General features: G+C 40.4%; 1 protein-coding gene across 6 annotated transcripts in view; it reads left to right on the top strand.

Moving 5' to 3' along the window:
- Positions 1–13018, top strand: part of CYRIB (CYFIP related Rac1 interactor B) — a 109192-nt gene extending 96174 nt beyond the window's left edge. For all 6 annotated transcript variants that reach the window (XM_087890889.1, XM_087890891.1, XM_087890893.1 and 3 more), the window contains 3 exons: positions 4303–4429; positions 8524–8598; positions 12863–13018. In XM_087890889.1, coding sequence (XP_087747015.1) covers positions 4303–4429; positions 8524–8598; positions 12863–12922 — 262 coding nt within the window. In that variant the 3' untranslated portion in view covers positions 12923–13018. The remainder of the gene's footprint in view (positions 1–4302; positions 4430–8523; positions 8599–12862) is intronic.
- The last annotated feature ends 2178 nt before the right edge of the window (positions 13019–15196 follow it).

Here is a 15196-nt window from a genome sequence, read left to right as displayed (position 1 = left end):
ATTTGGATGGGGAACGCCAAGAGATGTAAGCTAGTTTGGGAAGTCAAGAAGTAAAACGCAACAAAAATAGAAGGAGACCAGTGGCAGACAACTGTTGTGGTCTGCCAGTAGCCTCCAGAGCTGGCAGTGGAGTCAGACAATGAGGAGGCTGTGGAAGAACATGGGCCAGTCCTGGAGTCTGGGGAAGGCTCGGACGAGGGCTCTGCATCAGAGGCAGTTGTGGGGCTAGGGCCATCTGGGAGTTATGCGCGGACTCTGGAGCCTCCAGAGTCAGACATCAGAGAGGCAGAGGAACAGGAGGAGCCTGTTCTTAGAGCGCGGATGGGCAGAGTTGCCGGAAGGCAAGAACAGTTAAAACTAAAGGGACGACTCGGGAGTAAGGCCTGGAGATGATTGGCCCCTCCCATAAGGCTTAAAAGAGGAGCAAAGGCACGTGGGCCCTTTGCAGGAAAGCAACGTTGTTAATTCTGTTCCCGGTCGGCATCTCTTGTTTGATTCTGGACTCCATGTGGCTTTGCCAAATAGATCTTTGGCAGCGTGTCAAGGGAGATAAAGGTTGGTGATTATCCCGAAGGACTTTTTGCAACTAATTGGGACTCAGCTGTGAATGAACATAATTCACAGCTGTTGCAATAAAAGAGGTTTTTGGGATTACTTGTGTGTTTTAATGACTCAGGAAGCCTAGGTCACAACAACAACTTCCATCACTTTCCCAAGAAAAGCACATGGACGTGTTGATGAACTTACTAGATAACTTATCTTGACCCAAAAGAGTGTTTAGTTTACAGAGGTTAAATATAGGTAGTCCTCAACTTAATAACTGGTCACTTAGTGACCATTCAAAGTTCTGACAGATCTACCTGGCAGATACTTAGAACCCGGATTCAAAGTTCTAACACTTGGATTCCCCTCACCCCATCATGTGAGATCATGGGAAATCAGCAACCAGGCTGCATTTCTAGTGTCACATGAATGCATTTTACAAGGTTTTGTTGAAAAATTGGCCTTTACTTCCAGTTTTCGGCAAAACCACACCCATATCGAACCATTGATTTGTGTAGCGACAGTGATGTTTGCTGAACGACCAATGGCATTCACTTAACCGCAGGTGCCAGAAAAGGATTGTAAAATCAAATCGGTTGGGTTGTATGATTGACCATCGTATGACCCTCACGAGGTATCACTGTAATGGTCCTAACCTAAGGGACTATTTTACACAAAAGAATAGAGCCAACTTTGATTTTAACAAATACGGGAGCAACTCTTATATGTTGGCTTTTTATTCCAGGAAAGATTTTGGAAGAATCGCTGACGGAAGTTAACATTACTTTAATACCTTTTATAGCCTAAAATACACGCTTGGTGACTCCCCCCTCCCTTCTTCCCTTTTCCATTTTAACCTTCTTGCTTTGACAAGGAAGTATTTGAGTAGTAGTTTGTAAACTTTCAATTAACCTAAATGAGGTTTTTATCAGTAGGTGAGGATCATCATCATTACGTTGAATTTATTGGTATTAGTAAAACTGTAAAAGACTGAAAGAAATTAAAATCGGTAAAAGAAAGAAGGGTAAAGTCAACCAATCGATTTATTCTGGTCCCTGCAAACACACACACACACACACACACACACAGATAAACACAAAGCTGCACTCGTGTTAAAGTAGCCAGGACCTTTCTAAAATGACAGAATATTGCAGAATGGCAGTCTCCTCCCATCCCTCTCCCAACCACTGAGGTTGTTGCAACATATATAGAACAAAGGCTGAGACCAAACCTATTTTCCTTAAGTTAGCTTCCTCTTCTCCTCAAAGAAATCCTTTCAGCCCAGAAGTTGCTTTTAGGGTAGCAATGTGTGTGTGTGTGTGTGTGTGTGTGATCTTTTCCCAGCCATGGGAGAGAAGGGGAGGGGAGAGGGAGAGGAAGGGAAGGAGAGAGAGAAAGATTGAGGGAGAAAGAGAGAGGGATTGAGAGAGAGAGAGAGAGAGATTGAGAAAGAGTGTGTGAGGGAGAAAGAGTGTGAGAGAGAAAGAGAGAGATTGAAGGAGAAAGAGAGAGATTGAGGGAAAAAGAAAGAGAGATTGAGAGAGAGAGAGGGAGAAAGAGAGTATGAGGGAGAAATAGAGTGTGAGGGAGAAAGAGAGAGATTGAGGGAGAAAGAAAGAGATTGAGAGAGAGAGATTGAGAAAGAGAGTGTGAGGGAGAAAGAGAGTGAGAGAGAAAGAGAGAGAGATTGAGAGAGAGAGATTGAGGGAGAAAGAAAGAGATTGAGAGGAAGGGAGGGAGAAAAAGATTGAGGGAGAAAGAAAGAGTGAGGGAGAAAGAGAGACTGAGGGAGAAAGAGAGAGATTGAGGGAGAAAGAAAGAGAGAGATAGAGAGAGAAGGGGGAGAAAGAGTGTGAGGGAGAAAGAGAGAGAGATTGAGGGAGAAAGAGAAAAGAGATGGAGGGAGGGAAGGAAGGAGGGAGGGGGGAAACAGTATTTGGTATATTGTCAGTATTTAGGTCTCTTTCTCCCGTGGTTTTATATAACCTCACATTTTACAAAATGCTGGATCACAAACATGTTGCTCCTTCTTTTAGTTTGATCTGTTTATCCAAGTAGTGTGTTAAGATGACAGGGGTTAGAGTAGAGTAGAATAACTTTATTGTCACTATAAATGCACACTTATTAGCCTACATTAAAATGAAATTTCGTCGCATACAGCTCCTGACGTCATCACCTCCAATGACCACTACATAAACATGACTAAATACATACATACATACATACATACATACATACATACATACATACATATACAATTATGCATATACCCACATATATTATTATATGACACGGAGAAACAACACAGTCTAGTTTGTAACATGGCGAGAGAAACAAATCTTGCGAGTTTACCAAACGGATGGCCTAGGGAACAAGCTGTTACAGAATCTGGAAGTCCTGCTAGAAATACTTTGAAACCTCCTCTCAGAGGGGAGCAACCAAAACAGACCGTAAAGTGGTTGTGTGGGGTCTCTAACCATGCTTTGAGCTCTAAGCGCCTAGTTCTGCAGGAGATTTGCCAGAGGCAGGAATCCTAGCAGGGAGCAGGGATATTCTCCTCTTCGTCTTATCCTCTGTCTCCATTCTCAGCAAAAGTACAACAGTTCTGTGAAGGAGAACCCTGAGGAGGCCTGAGTAGTGATAAAATAGAACCGTAATACATTTTGCGTCTGCCCCTGTCTCATCAGGGGATGACGGCCATAGGGGGAAATAAGGACTGCTTCCCATCTCCTCCCAGTAGAACTAATAACCCCGCTTAAAGAGCAGATGGAGTTACATTCTTCTTTAGAGAGATCTTGGCACTTTCCGTTTTAATATTCTCTTACGTTTAGGGGGAAACTCTCCAGTTTATTTCTTGTGGGAATACTGTTAAATATTTCAACACTGGAGATGCGTTCCAAGGTGTCCCGTAGTTTTCTACATGTTTTCACCTCCTACATAGTTTTAAAAAAAAGCATGAAATTGTCTGTTTTGCCTACAGTACAGTCTGTGTAAAGTTGAAGCCTTTTATATATATATCCTGTTTCCCCCCAAAAAAGACATCCCCTGATAATAAGCCAAATCGGGTTTTTGAGCGCATGGCAATAAGGCCAAGCGCTTATTTCACAGCTTTCTCCTTTGAGAACAATATCAAAATTAAGGAGAGCCAGTGTGGTCTAGTGGTTAAAGCACCAGGCTAGAAACCAGGAGATCGTGAATTCTAGTCTTGCCATAGGTATGAGAGCCAACTGGGCGACCATGGGCCAATTACCAGGAGACTATGAGTTCTAGTTCTGCCTTAGGCATGAAAGCAAGCTGGTTGATTTTGGGCCAATTACAGGAGACTGAGTTCTAGTCCCACTTTAGGCATGAAAGTTGGCTGGGTGATTTTGGGCCAACCTAACCCATCTCACAGGGCTGTTATGGAGAAAATAGGAGAAAGAAGGAACTTTAGATATGTTCTCTATCTTGAGTTGTTTTCAAAAAATAATAAAGGCAAGATATGAATCAATGCATTTAAAAAATAAACTTCAGGAGCTGAATCGGGGCTCTCATAGAACAGCTGGATCCATCCAAGAAAGATGGATAACAATAGTTGAATGTTATAGTTGATAAGCTTAATTTAAGACTCTTCATAAATGGCTGTCCTACAGTCACTCATGGCAAATGTAGGTCATGTTTTGGGAAGTTATTGAGCTGAACTTGCAAGTTTGTTAAAAACTACGTTGCTTCAGCTTTTGGTAATCCAATGTCCTTTTGTGTCGTCTCTTGTTTCTCCAGAGAATACAGAAGCAGGTTCACAAACGAGGAGACCGTATCCTTCTGCCTGAGGGTAATGGTGGGTGTTATAATCCTCTACGACCATGTGCATCCAGTGGGTGCTTTTGCAAAAACTTCAAAAATTGATGTAAGTTCTTTGCTTGGATAGTTTGAAATGTTCCTTTTCATTGCTGACTGCATGGGGGAGGGGGAAGGACAGTGGGAGGACACAGAGGGCTAATTGTAGATTGGAAGGACTATTTAGGCCAGGGTATCCAACCTTTAGGGACACGGTGGCTCATTGGCTAAGACGCTGAGCTTGTCGATCGAAAGGTCGGCAGTTCAGCGGTTCGAGTCCCGAGTGTCGCGTAACGGGGTGAGCTCCTGTTCCTTGTCCCAGCTTCTGCCAACCTAGCAGTTCGAAAGCACGTAAAAAATGCAAGTAGAAAAATAGGGACCACCTTTGGTGGGAAGGTAACAGTGTTCCGTGCGCCTTTGGCGTTTAGTCACGCCGGCCACATGACCACGGGGACATCTTCGGACAGCGCTGGCTCTCCAGCTTTGAAACGGAGATGAGCACCGCCCCCTAGAGTCGGGAACGACTAGCACATATGTGCGAGGGGAACCTTTACTTTTACTGTCCAACCTTTGCAACTTTAAGAATTTTTGGCTTCAATTGAAGAGGGCTGTCATGTGACCCTTGGATATTTTTTTTATTAAGAGTAACCCTGGATGCTTCCTTCATTCTCCCTTAGATTTATCCTCCCCTGAAGATCCTTTTATTGCACCTCTCTTAGCCTCTTCCAATTTCTCTGAATCCTTAAAACGGAGCCCAGCGGGATTTGACTGAAGCAGAATAAAGGGGAACAATTACTTCCCGTGATTTGGCAACGATGCTTCTGTTGAGTCAGCCTAATAAGTGTTTTTTTTTTATTGCAACACCAGGCTACGGTTTCAAATTCAGTTTGCAATCTAGGACTTCTCCACGATCTTTTCCCCTGTCCTACTGTTCCTATTTATATGTACTCATTTTATGTGTTTATGGTTGTGTTCTGCTTATTTATTTCCTTTTATTTGTGCCAATTTTTTTTCATGTGTCCATGTCTATGTCTATACTGTTACTTGTTTCCTTGTTGACAAATAAATAAATTAATTAAATAAATGTCCAATCCTAGGACATTTGGAATTTGCTTCCTAGTTGAAGCACTTGACACTGTTCCCCTTCTGAAAAGGAAACAGTACTTCTTCCCTTTCAGATTTTTTGGGAAGTCTTTGCCACTGAATGAGAACCTTTAGAAAAAATATGAAAGGGGCAAGTACAGATAGTCCTCGACTTAACGACTACCGTTGAGCCCAAAATTCCCGTTGCTAGGCGTGATAGTTAAGTCAGTTTTGCCCCATGTTACGACCTTTCCTGCCACAGTTGTTGAGTGAATAACTGCAATTGTTAACTTAGTGACACAGTCGCTAAGTGAATCTGGCTTTCCCATTGGTTTTGCTCATCAGAAAGTCACAAAACCATGACAGTCACATGACTACGGGACACTGCAATTGTCATAAATATGAGACAATTGCCAAGCATCCAAATTTTGTTCACATGACTGTTGGGGAGACTGCAACGATTGTAAATGTGAAAAACGGTGATAAGTCACTTTTTCCCCCAGTTCCATTGTAACTTTGAATAGTCACTAAATGAACTGTTGTAAGTTAGACTACCTGAACTTTTTTCACATTATACTCAGGTCATTTTTCCAGCCTATCAACTCAATTTTAAACTTTACTTCCATCTTCTAAGATATGAACTCTCCCATCCAATTTTGTATCAACTGCAAATGGGAGACACATTCTCTATACCACTTCAGTCAGTGGTGAAATCCAAAAATTTTTTACTACCGGTTCTGTGGGTGTGGCTTGGTGGGCGTGGTGTGGTTTGGTGGGCATGGCTTGGGCGTGGCAGGGGAAGGATATTGAAAAATCTCCATTCCCACCCCAGTCTGGGGCCAGCCAGAGGTGGTATTTGCCAGTTCTCTGAACTACTCAAAATTTCCGCTACAGGTTCTCCAGAACCTGTCAGAACCTGCTGGATTTTATCCCTGACTTTGGTCCAAGTTCCTACAACATGCTGATTAGCAAGCTAATTAAGTCTGGGCTGGAAAGCATTCCAATTAAATGGATAAATAGATATAATCAATAATTATACCCACCTCATCAAATTGGAGAGAGATACCAAGTAAGGGTGCTAATCAATATTTAATATGCAACCTTCCCATAATTTGTTAGGGAAGCTATTTGATTAAAAAATGGGATAATTTTTGAAAAATGAGATGCAGCAAGAATTGTTCTTGACAAATCAGTGCTGGCTTCATTATTTTTAAAAATGCTTACAAACAGATCTATTACTATAGCATCTCCCAAGGCATTGGTGTCAAAATGACGGATTTATAGTTTTCTGCATCTTTGGCCTTCCTTTCTCCTCTTTTTGAAGATAAGGAGATTTCGGTTCTCCAGGGAGTTTAATAGTAATAATAATACCCAAATATTTGGCCAACCCATCAGGTGATTCCTTCAGTATTCTGAAATTCAATTTATCTGGCCCTGGACATTTAAACTCATTCAAAATAAAGAGGTATTTCATGACCATAGTTTTATCAGTCTCAATTTTTATTCTCATCCCTTCCTACTTCTCTTCACAATCTGCTAGTGGAACACATAGATTTGGTTAGAGAAGATGGAATGAAAACAGGAATAACTCTGTTTCTTCCTTATTAGTTGTTACCCTTCTTCACTGAATAGGTGATATGTTGATCCCCCCCATCCCCTTTATTTTAAACATAACCAAAGTAGCCCTTTCTATTATTCTTAATGTTGTGTGCTGGCCTCAAATGATTTTGAGTTTTTATTTTCACAACTTCATCTCTGCTGCTTCAAGCTGCTTGCCTGGATTCTTCTTTGTGTGCTATTTCCTATTTCCTCTGTGTGTTCTTTATTGCTCTAGGTCAGGGGTCGGCAACCTTAAACACTCAAAGAGCAACAAAGGTCCTAACCGGAAGCCCCCATTCAATTCTGGAGCCGACCGGAAGTCCGGTTCCCCCATCATAGTCTCCTCCTAGCATGGCAGTGGTGGGTTCCTCCCGGTTCGGTCCGGTTCGGCCGAGCCGGTAGCGGTGACGATATGACGTCACCGAACCGGTTCTTACCCCCCCCCCCGCCCTCCCACCCCCCCACGTTATTCTTACCTTTTATTTGGTCCCACCCCCAATCTATTGCTGCCTCCTGAGTCCCAGCTGATGACTAGAGGGGAAAAAACTGTTTAAACACTTGCCGCGGGGCTTCAAAGGGCCGTCCTACAGCTGATCAGTGTTAAAAGCAAACAAATGAGTCGGGTCGTAAGTGCAAGGACTGGTTGTAAGTGCGAGGACCTTCCAGAAATGACTCTGACCAGCTAGCCATGCCCACCTAGTCACATGACCTCCAAGCCACACCCACAAAATAAGCCACGCCCACAGAACCGGTAGTAAAAAAATTTAGAACCCACCCCTGTAGCACGGTGTCCTTTTTCTTCTGTTGACCGGAAGTCCGGTTCCCCCACCATAGAGTCTCCTCCTAGCACGGCATCCTTTTTCCTCTACCTGTCCTAACCGAAAGCCCTATCAATTGTGGAGCCGACTAGCAACAGGGAGCCACAACAGAGGGATGAAAGAGCCACATGTGGCTCCAGAGCCGCAGGTTGCTGACCCCTGCTCTAGGTCTTCATAAAATATAGTTCTTTATGTAACATATTTGGGTTTTTATGTTATCCTTCATGTTTTTCTCCTAACAGCACATATGAACAACACATGGGTGATGTAGCATTCAGAGTACTGCTTTAAACAACAGATGGGATAATTTAGAAAAATAAATAATTTAGACAATAAATGGGATAATTCAGGAGTCATTTACATGTATGGGTCTCTCCAAGTTCAGAACTAGACAGAGCTTGAGAAAATGTATCCCACAGTTTCTTTGATTTTTTTTTTTTTTGTGGTGGCAGGGTTTATTATTATTATTGTTGTTATTAAGTTGCCATTTTAAGAATTCAGGTGACTTACACTGAGACCAAGTTTGGATATTTCCTAAAATATCCAATAAAAAGTCTTTGCATGAATCAAGTTCGCTGAAATTACAGGTACGGAATTACTGCATCACGTCTAGACGTTCGTTGAAATGCTATATTTTGTTTTTTCCTGTTTTATGGCACTCTAGATGAAAGGATGCATCAAAGTTCTCAAAGACCAGCCTCCAAACAGCGTAGAAGGCCTTCTAAATGCTCTCAGGTACCTAACAAGCCCTCCCATGTTAAGCACAATCGTTGCGTTTTGGATGTGTGTTTGTGTGTGTGTGTGTGTGTGTTTTAAATCCATCTTGATGTAGAATGAATGCCTTCTGTTTGAATCCCAGAGGTTTGCTGACTGTGAGCAAGAGACTGGGAGTCTCTGGCTTCCAAGAAATAGAGTTGCTGGCTTGTGAGTCTCTTGCTTCCAAGAAACAGATTTGTAAGAATTAGCAAGCCCTCCATCCTCTTTCATTTGCTGGTTAACCAGTAGTGCAAACATATTGCAAAGCTGAGGGATTTTAACTACCCTGACATCAACGGGGGGACAAACTCTGCACCAAGTGGAAGATCCAACAGGTTCCTGACAAACCTAGCAGACAACTTTGTCTCCCAAATAAGTAGAAAAGGGAACAAGGAGATCAAGCCATGTTGGACTGAATTCTCACTAACAGCTGTTTATTTTTATTTATTTATTTTGATTTTTTAAAATTTTTTAAACAAAACATAAAACATCAATCCATCTTCCATTACAATTTCAAACAGTGTGTCGGTTGGTTACAAATCTTTTGTGCTTCATCTCCATATTCAAATTTGCTAGTTACTTGGTTTCTCATATTTTCAAACAAATAAACATCCTCATTTATCATTTATTTAACGATGGCTTTACCGCTTCATAAAAAATATTTTCAAGTATTATATTTATAACATTCATTTCATGTTTCATATTTCATTTCCATGCTTTCTTATCTAGCCATTGGTAAAATAAATCCCATATCTTATGATATTGTTTATCTTCTTGTTCTCTAATTTCAAATGTCAATTTACTCATTTCAGCACATTCCATAATTTTCTTAATAACTTCATCTTGCGTTGGTATTTTCTCATTTTTCCAGTTTTTCGCAAACACAATTCTAGCCGCTGTTAAAACATTCACAATCAAATATCTCAATTCCCTATTGTATATTTCTGGCACTAACAGCTGTTTAGAGCTTAGGGACAAAGCACAGTAAAAATTAAGATGGTACAAATGCGAAAGATCCAAGTTTATAAGAACATTTTGCGTAGTAAACGCTAATTTAATCAGATGCCGTCATGTGAAAAAGATAAATTCGCAAGCACATCATCCATGTGCTTAAAAAAAAAAAAAAAAAGGAAATATATCACATCTTTTTGTTTTCATTCAAGCAGAATATAAAGGTGTAAAGATGATGTAATTGAACGAAAAGATCCTATGAAAAACTCACTTTGCGATCATCATTCAACAAAAAATAAAATAGATACAGGTAGTCCACGACTTATGACCAGTTACTAGGTGACCATTCAGCGTTACGAGGGACTTGAAAAACTTCCTTTTTTTACAATGTATGATGGGGTTTTTTTCCCCCAGAAACCATTATTTATTTCTGGTTTCCGGCAAAAAAACACCCCCATATTGGAGATAATGGGTTCGCTTAACGAATCGTGTTCATTTAATGGCTGCGACGTTCACTTAACAGCTGCTGCAAAAAAAAAAAAAAAGTTATAAAATCAAGCACGGTCACCTAATGACCATTTTGACTTATGACTAAAATTGTAGACTCAATTATGGTTGTAAATCAAGGACTACCTATATGCCATTTTTTTTTCCCTGTGGAAAAAAATTACCATGGCTCTAATACCTGGTATTGCCCCTTGGACAGAAGTAATCTCAAGTGGACATTTCTTATAACCATCCACCGATCAACTAAAAGGAATTTTTCTCCATTCTCCAGACCCTTTTCCCCCCCAGCTGTGCGAAAAAAATGTTTGAGGGGTTTATTGCATTATTATTATTATTATTATTATTATTATTATTATTATTATTATTATTATTTAATTTGATTTATATGCCGCCCTTCTCCGTAGACTCAGGGCGGCTTACAATGTGCTAAGCAATAGCTTTCACCCTTTTGTATATTTATACAAAGTCAGCTTATTGCCCCCACAACTGGGTCCTCAATTATATAGCCTATTTTAAACCACCCTCAGTGAGCTTTACATCTAGGTTTTGACTTAGCCGTTCCAGAATTTATTTATTTCTTTCTTTCTTTCTTTCTTTCTTTCTTTCTTTCTTTCTTTCTTTCTTTCTTTCTTTCTTTCTTTCTTTCTTTCTTCCTTTCTTCCTTCCTTTCTTTCTTTCTTTCTTTCTTTCTCTCTCTCCCTTGTTCTTGCTCTTTCTTTCTCTCTCTTTCTCCCTCCCTCTCTCTTTCTTTCTCTCTCTCTTGTTCTTTCTCTCTCTCTCTCTCTCTTTCTCCCTCCCTCCCTCTCTTTCTTTCTTTCTCTCGTTCTTTCTATTTCTTTCTATCTTTCTCCCTCCCTCTCTCTTTTTTCTTTCTCTTTCTCCCTCCCTTTTTCTCTCTATCTTTCTTTCTTTCTCCCTCCCTCCCTCCCTCTTTCTTTCTTTCTTTCTTTCTTTCTTTCTTTCTTTCTTTCTTTCTTTCTTTCTTTCTTTCTTTCTTTCTTTCTTTCTCATTCTTAGGTGGATTTAGTAGAAGATTTAGGGTTCCTATCATGTTGCAAGGCCACCTTTTGTTTGAGCTTTAGTTTTCTGACAGGTGGTCTCACTTTATCCTGAAGCATCCTCTGGTACAATGAAGGATTCATAATGGGTTCTTTGATGGGAAGCTGCCCGTGATGCCACAAAGCAGCCCCAAACCATAACCTTTCCATCACCACGCTTTTCCATTGTATCGGGTTCTCCAGGAGTGCTGTGTTTGGTTTCTGTCAAACATGTCTTCTTCTGGCATTTGTGAGTCAAATAACTCTTATCCAGAGAATATGTTGTTCCACAACTCCTGCCCTTTAATCAACTTTTTAATGTGGAATTCTAATTGCCTCTTTTAAAAAAATTATGTACAGTTTTTATGTTATTTGTACACCGCCCAGAGTCCCTTGGTGAGAAAGATGAGCTGATGAGAGAGACAGAGAAAGAATACGATTGATAGAGAGAAAGAAAGAGAGAGAGAGAGAAGAGAGATGGATAGACAGTCAATTGCACTATTTAGCATCATGGTGGTGACGTAGTGTTAGAATGCAATATTGCAGGCTAACTCTGCCCACTGTCAGCAGTTCGATCCTGACCAGCTCAAGGTTGACCATCTTTCTGAGGTCAGTAAAATGAGGACCCAGATTGTTGTATGCTGATATTTATAAACCGTTCAGAGGGTGATGTAAAGCACTATGAAGCATGTATAAATCTAAGTGCTGTTGCTATGGCTGCCTCAGCACTACAAACTGTACTTGATCTGAGTCTTAAAAAAAAAAAAACCCGAAAGGAAAAGATTTCTAATATAGGGTGATATCAGAGGTGGGTTTCAGCAGGTTCTGACCAGTTCTGGAGAACCGGTAGCGGAAAATTTGAGTAGTTCAGAGAACCGGTAGTAAAAATTCTGACTGGCCCCACCCCCATCTATTCTCTGCCTCCCGAGTAACAGCTGATCGGGAGGAAATGGGGATTTTACAGTATCCTTCCCCTGGAGTGGGGAGGGAATGGAGATTTTACAGTATCCTTCCCCAGCCACACCCACCAAGCCATGCCACGCCCACAGAACCAGTAGTAAAAAATTTTTGAATTAGGGCATCTTTCGGAAACTTGACAACTGGGTGATATGATTAAAAGCTAGAGTAAGAGATAGAAATAAAGGGGATATTAATGTATTACATTTTTATTTGATAAAATGAAAGTAATAATGAGAAATAGGTGGAATAATTGAATAATGATAAGACTGTAACCTAATATAGATGTGTATTGTTATGGGAATTTCACAAGTTGATTGAACGCAATAATAATGTTTAATCCAATTAGTTTTGTTTGTACTGGAATGTGCCACACTGTTCACACGTTGATTGATTGATTGATTGATTGATTGATTGGTTCGATTTATATGCCGCCCTTTTCCGGAGACTCAGGGCGGCTTACAGTGCGTTAAGCAATAGCCTTCATACTTTTGTATATACCTGCTTAGTAGGGCTTTCGGTCCCCCCTCCCTAAGTGGTGTTCTTTTTTATACAAAGTCAGTTTATTGCCCCCACAAACCGGGTCCTCATTTTACCTACCTCGAAAGGATGGAAGGCTGAATCAACCTTGAGCCTGGTGAGAGTTGAACTTGCAGTAATTGCAGGCAGCTGGTGTTACTTAACAGTGCTTTAGTCTGCTGCGCCACCAAGGCTCATTTGACATTTTTATAAAAAAATAAAAAATAAATAAGGCGAAGCATCACCTTAACGTGTATTTCTTTCCTCGATAGGTACACAACAAAACATTTGAACGATGAGACTACCTCCAAGCAAATTAAATCTATGTTGCAATAACAGTTACCTGCAAGGTGTGCTCCTGCTGTAAACAGTATTCTGCAATGACTGAGATGCACAGATTTTTTTTTTAAAAAAAAGTGATTGCAACTACTATCTTGTTCAGTCTTGCTTTTGACTTTCTTTCCCCGTGTCCTCTCTTCCATTAAAAAAAAAAAAATCACGTTCTTGTCCTTGGGTAAGCTGATAACTTCTTTTCTGTGCCAAAATCAATGAAATGTATCATCTCTGGAAGGTAAATTTATTTTTTGTTTGTTTTGTTTTACTTTTCAGAGTCGCCATTGTACATGGCAGCTAATTTCTTGCATTGCGTTATGGATTTCTCTGTATGAGAGAAAGTTCTGTGACTTGAACTAAATATTTTTAAACGTGGTTTCTTTTTTTGTTTTGTTTTCCTTTTTGTTTTTTGAAAAACTAATATTTAATATTGCTTCTCGTGCATGGCGAAACTGCCTATTACTGCTATTTAAAAAAAAAAGAAAAAAGAAAAATCCTCAGTGACTTCATTTTCTATTTGCAGCTTTTCTTATGTGCAACCGGGAGGAAAACTTTCAAAAAAAAAAAAAAAGCAGATTTGTTTAAATTAACAGTGTTTGTACAAATGGTACCCAACACAAAGATTTTTTTTAAAAAAAACTAGTAAAAACCGTTCGTTTGGTTTTTTTTTAAAAAAAAGTTAAGTTTGCATTTTGACTCATTTTTGTAAGGATGTACGTTGTATGTTTAATAACTAATGTTTTTCAACAAAAAAAAAATTGGTGTGTGCGTAGCCAAATTACGTATGCATGTTTGTGTCAAAGGATTGGCTGTGGAAACAACAATAAAAATCAGCTTTCATTTTTCTAAGCGTGGTTTGTTTCAGTAATTGAAGAGGGAGGGGCCTGTAATGAATAGGTGCCTGGAGAACATTGCTTAAAAAGGAATACAGGTAATCCTGGATTTAAGACCACAATTGAGCCCAAAAGTTCTGTTGTTAAGCGTGAGACATTTGTCAAGTGAGTTTTTCCCCATTTTACGACCTTGCTTGCCCCAGTTGTTAAGTGAATCACTGCCGTTGATGAGCTAGTCACCTGGTTGTTAAGTGAATCTGGCTTCTCCATTGACTTTGCTCGTCAGAAGGTCGCAAAAGGATCTCATGTGACCCCGGGACATTGCAAGCGTCATAAGTATGAAACAGTTGCCAAGCATCCGAATTTGGATCACGTGACCATGGGGATGCTGCAAAGGTCGTAACTCCAAAAAACGGTCATGAGTCGCTTTTTTTCAGCGCCTTTGTAACTTAGAACAGTCACTAAATGAACTGTTGTAAGTCGAGAACTATCTGTCGAGTTTCCACTTACGGTAGTAAGTCAGGATGGTCATAAAGAGGACCATCATGTGACTCAACTGATTATATGACTTTTTTTTTTGAACGGCGGTCCCTAAGTAAATCATGGTCATTAAGTGAATGGACACTCGTAAAGCGAATTCCGCGGTTGTTAAGTGAACTTATTATTCACTATGGGACATTTTTGCTGAAAAGCAGAAGTAAAATCCTAGTTTTCAACAAAAGCAGTCACGGGACTCTGCAAACTCGGGCGGAGTCAGGGGGCGGCCATTCAAACTTCAGAACCGAACCATAAGTATCTTTTGGGGAGGTCCTTCATGACTTTGAATGGTCACCAAGTGAATGGTTGTAAGTTGAGGACTGCCTGTAATGTCGGTGGAACTGGATTTAGATCATCGTGTTTACCCGAAAATAAGACCCTGGTGAACCCCGAAATAAGTGCTTGGCCTTATTTTTGGGGATGTCTTATTATTTTGGAGCAAGACGGGGCTCGTCTTGCCATCTTACCTGATTTGCAGCTCTGTCTTATTGGTCTGATTGGTCTTATTATCAGGGGGTGTCTTATTTTAGGGGAAATAAATAAATAAATAAATTAAATAACTTCATTGTCATTGTACGTGTATACACAGTTTACCCATACAACGAAATTCACTTAACACCCAAAGACCAGGTCCAACACACATAACAATCCCCAAACACACTCCCACCCACCGCAATTCCCCACCCCTAAACCATCCAAACATCCACACAACAGACCAAGTAATGCTGTCCAACAGCTCACTGATGGTGGCCCTTTAGTTCACTGTTGGGTGCAATTATAGCTCTGGGATAAAAACTATTCAGAAAACGTGCGGTCCGAGTTTTAATTGTTCTGTATCTTCTGCCGGAAGGCAACAGTCCAAAAAGATTGTAAGCAGGATGGGAAGAGTCTCTGAGAATGTTATGCA

Source organism: Pantherophis guttatus, chromosome 3, assembly GCF_059756535.1.
Source record: "Pantherophis guttatus breed Tessera chromosome 3, ASM5975653v1, whole genome shotgun sequence".
NCBI lineage: Eukaryota > Metazoa > Chordata > Lepidosauria > Squamata > Colubridae > Pantherophis > Pantherophis guttatus.
This window is presented reverse-complemented; position numbering and strand designations above follow the sequence as displayed.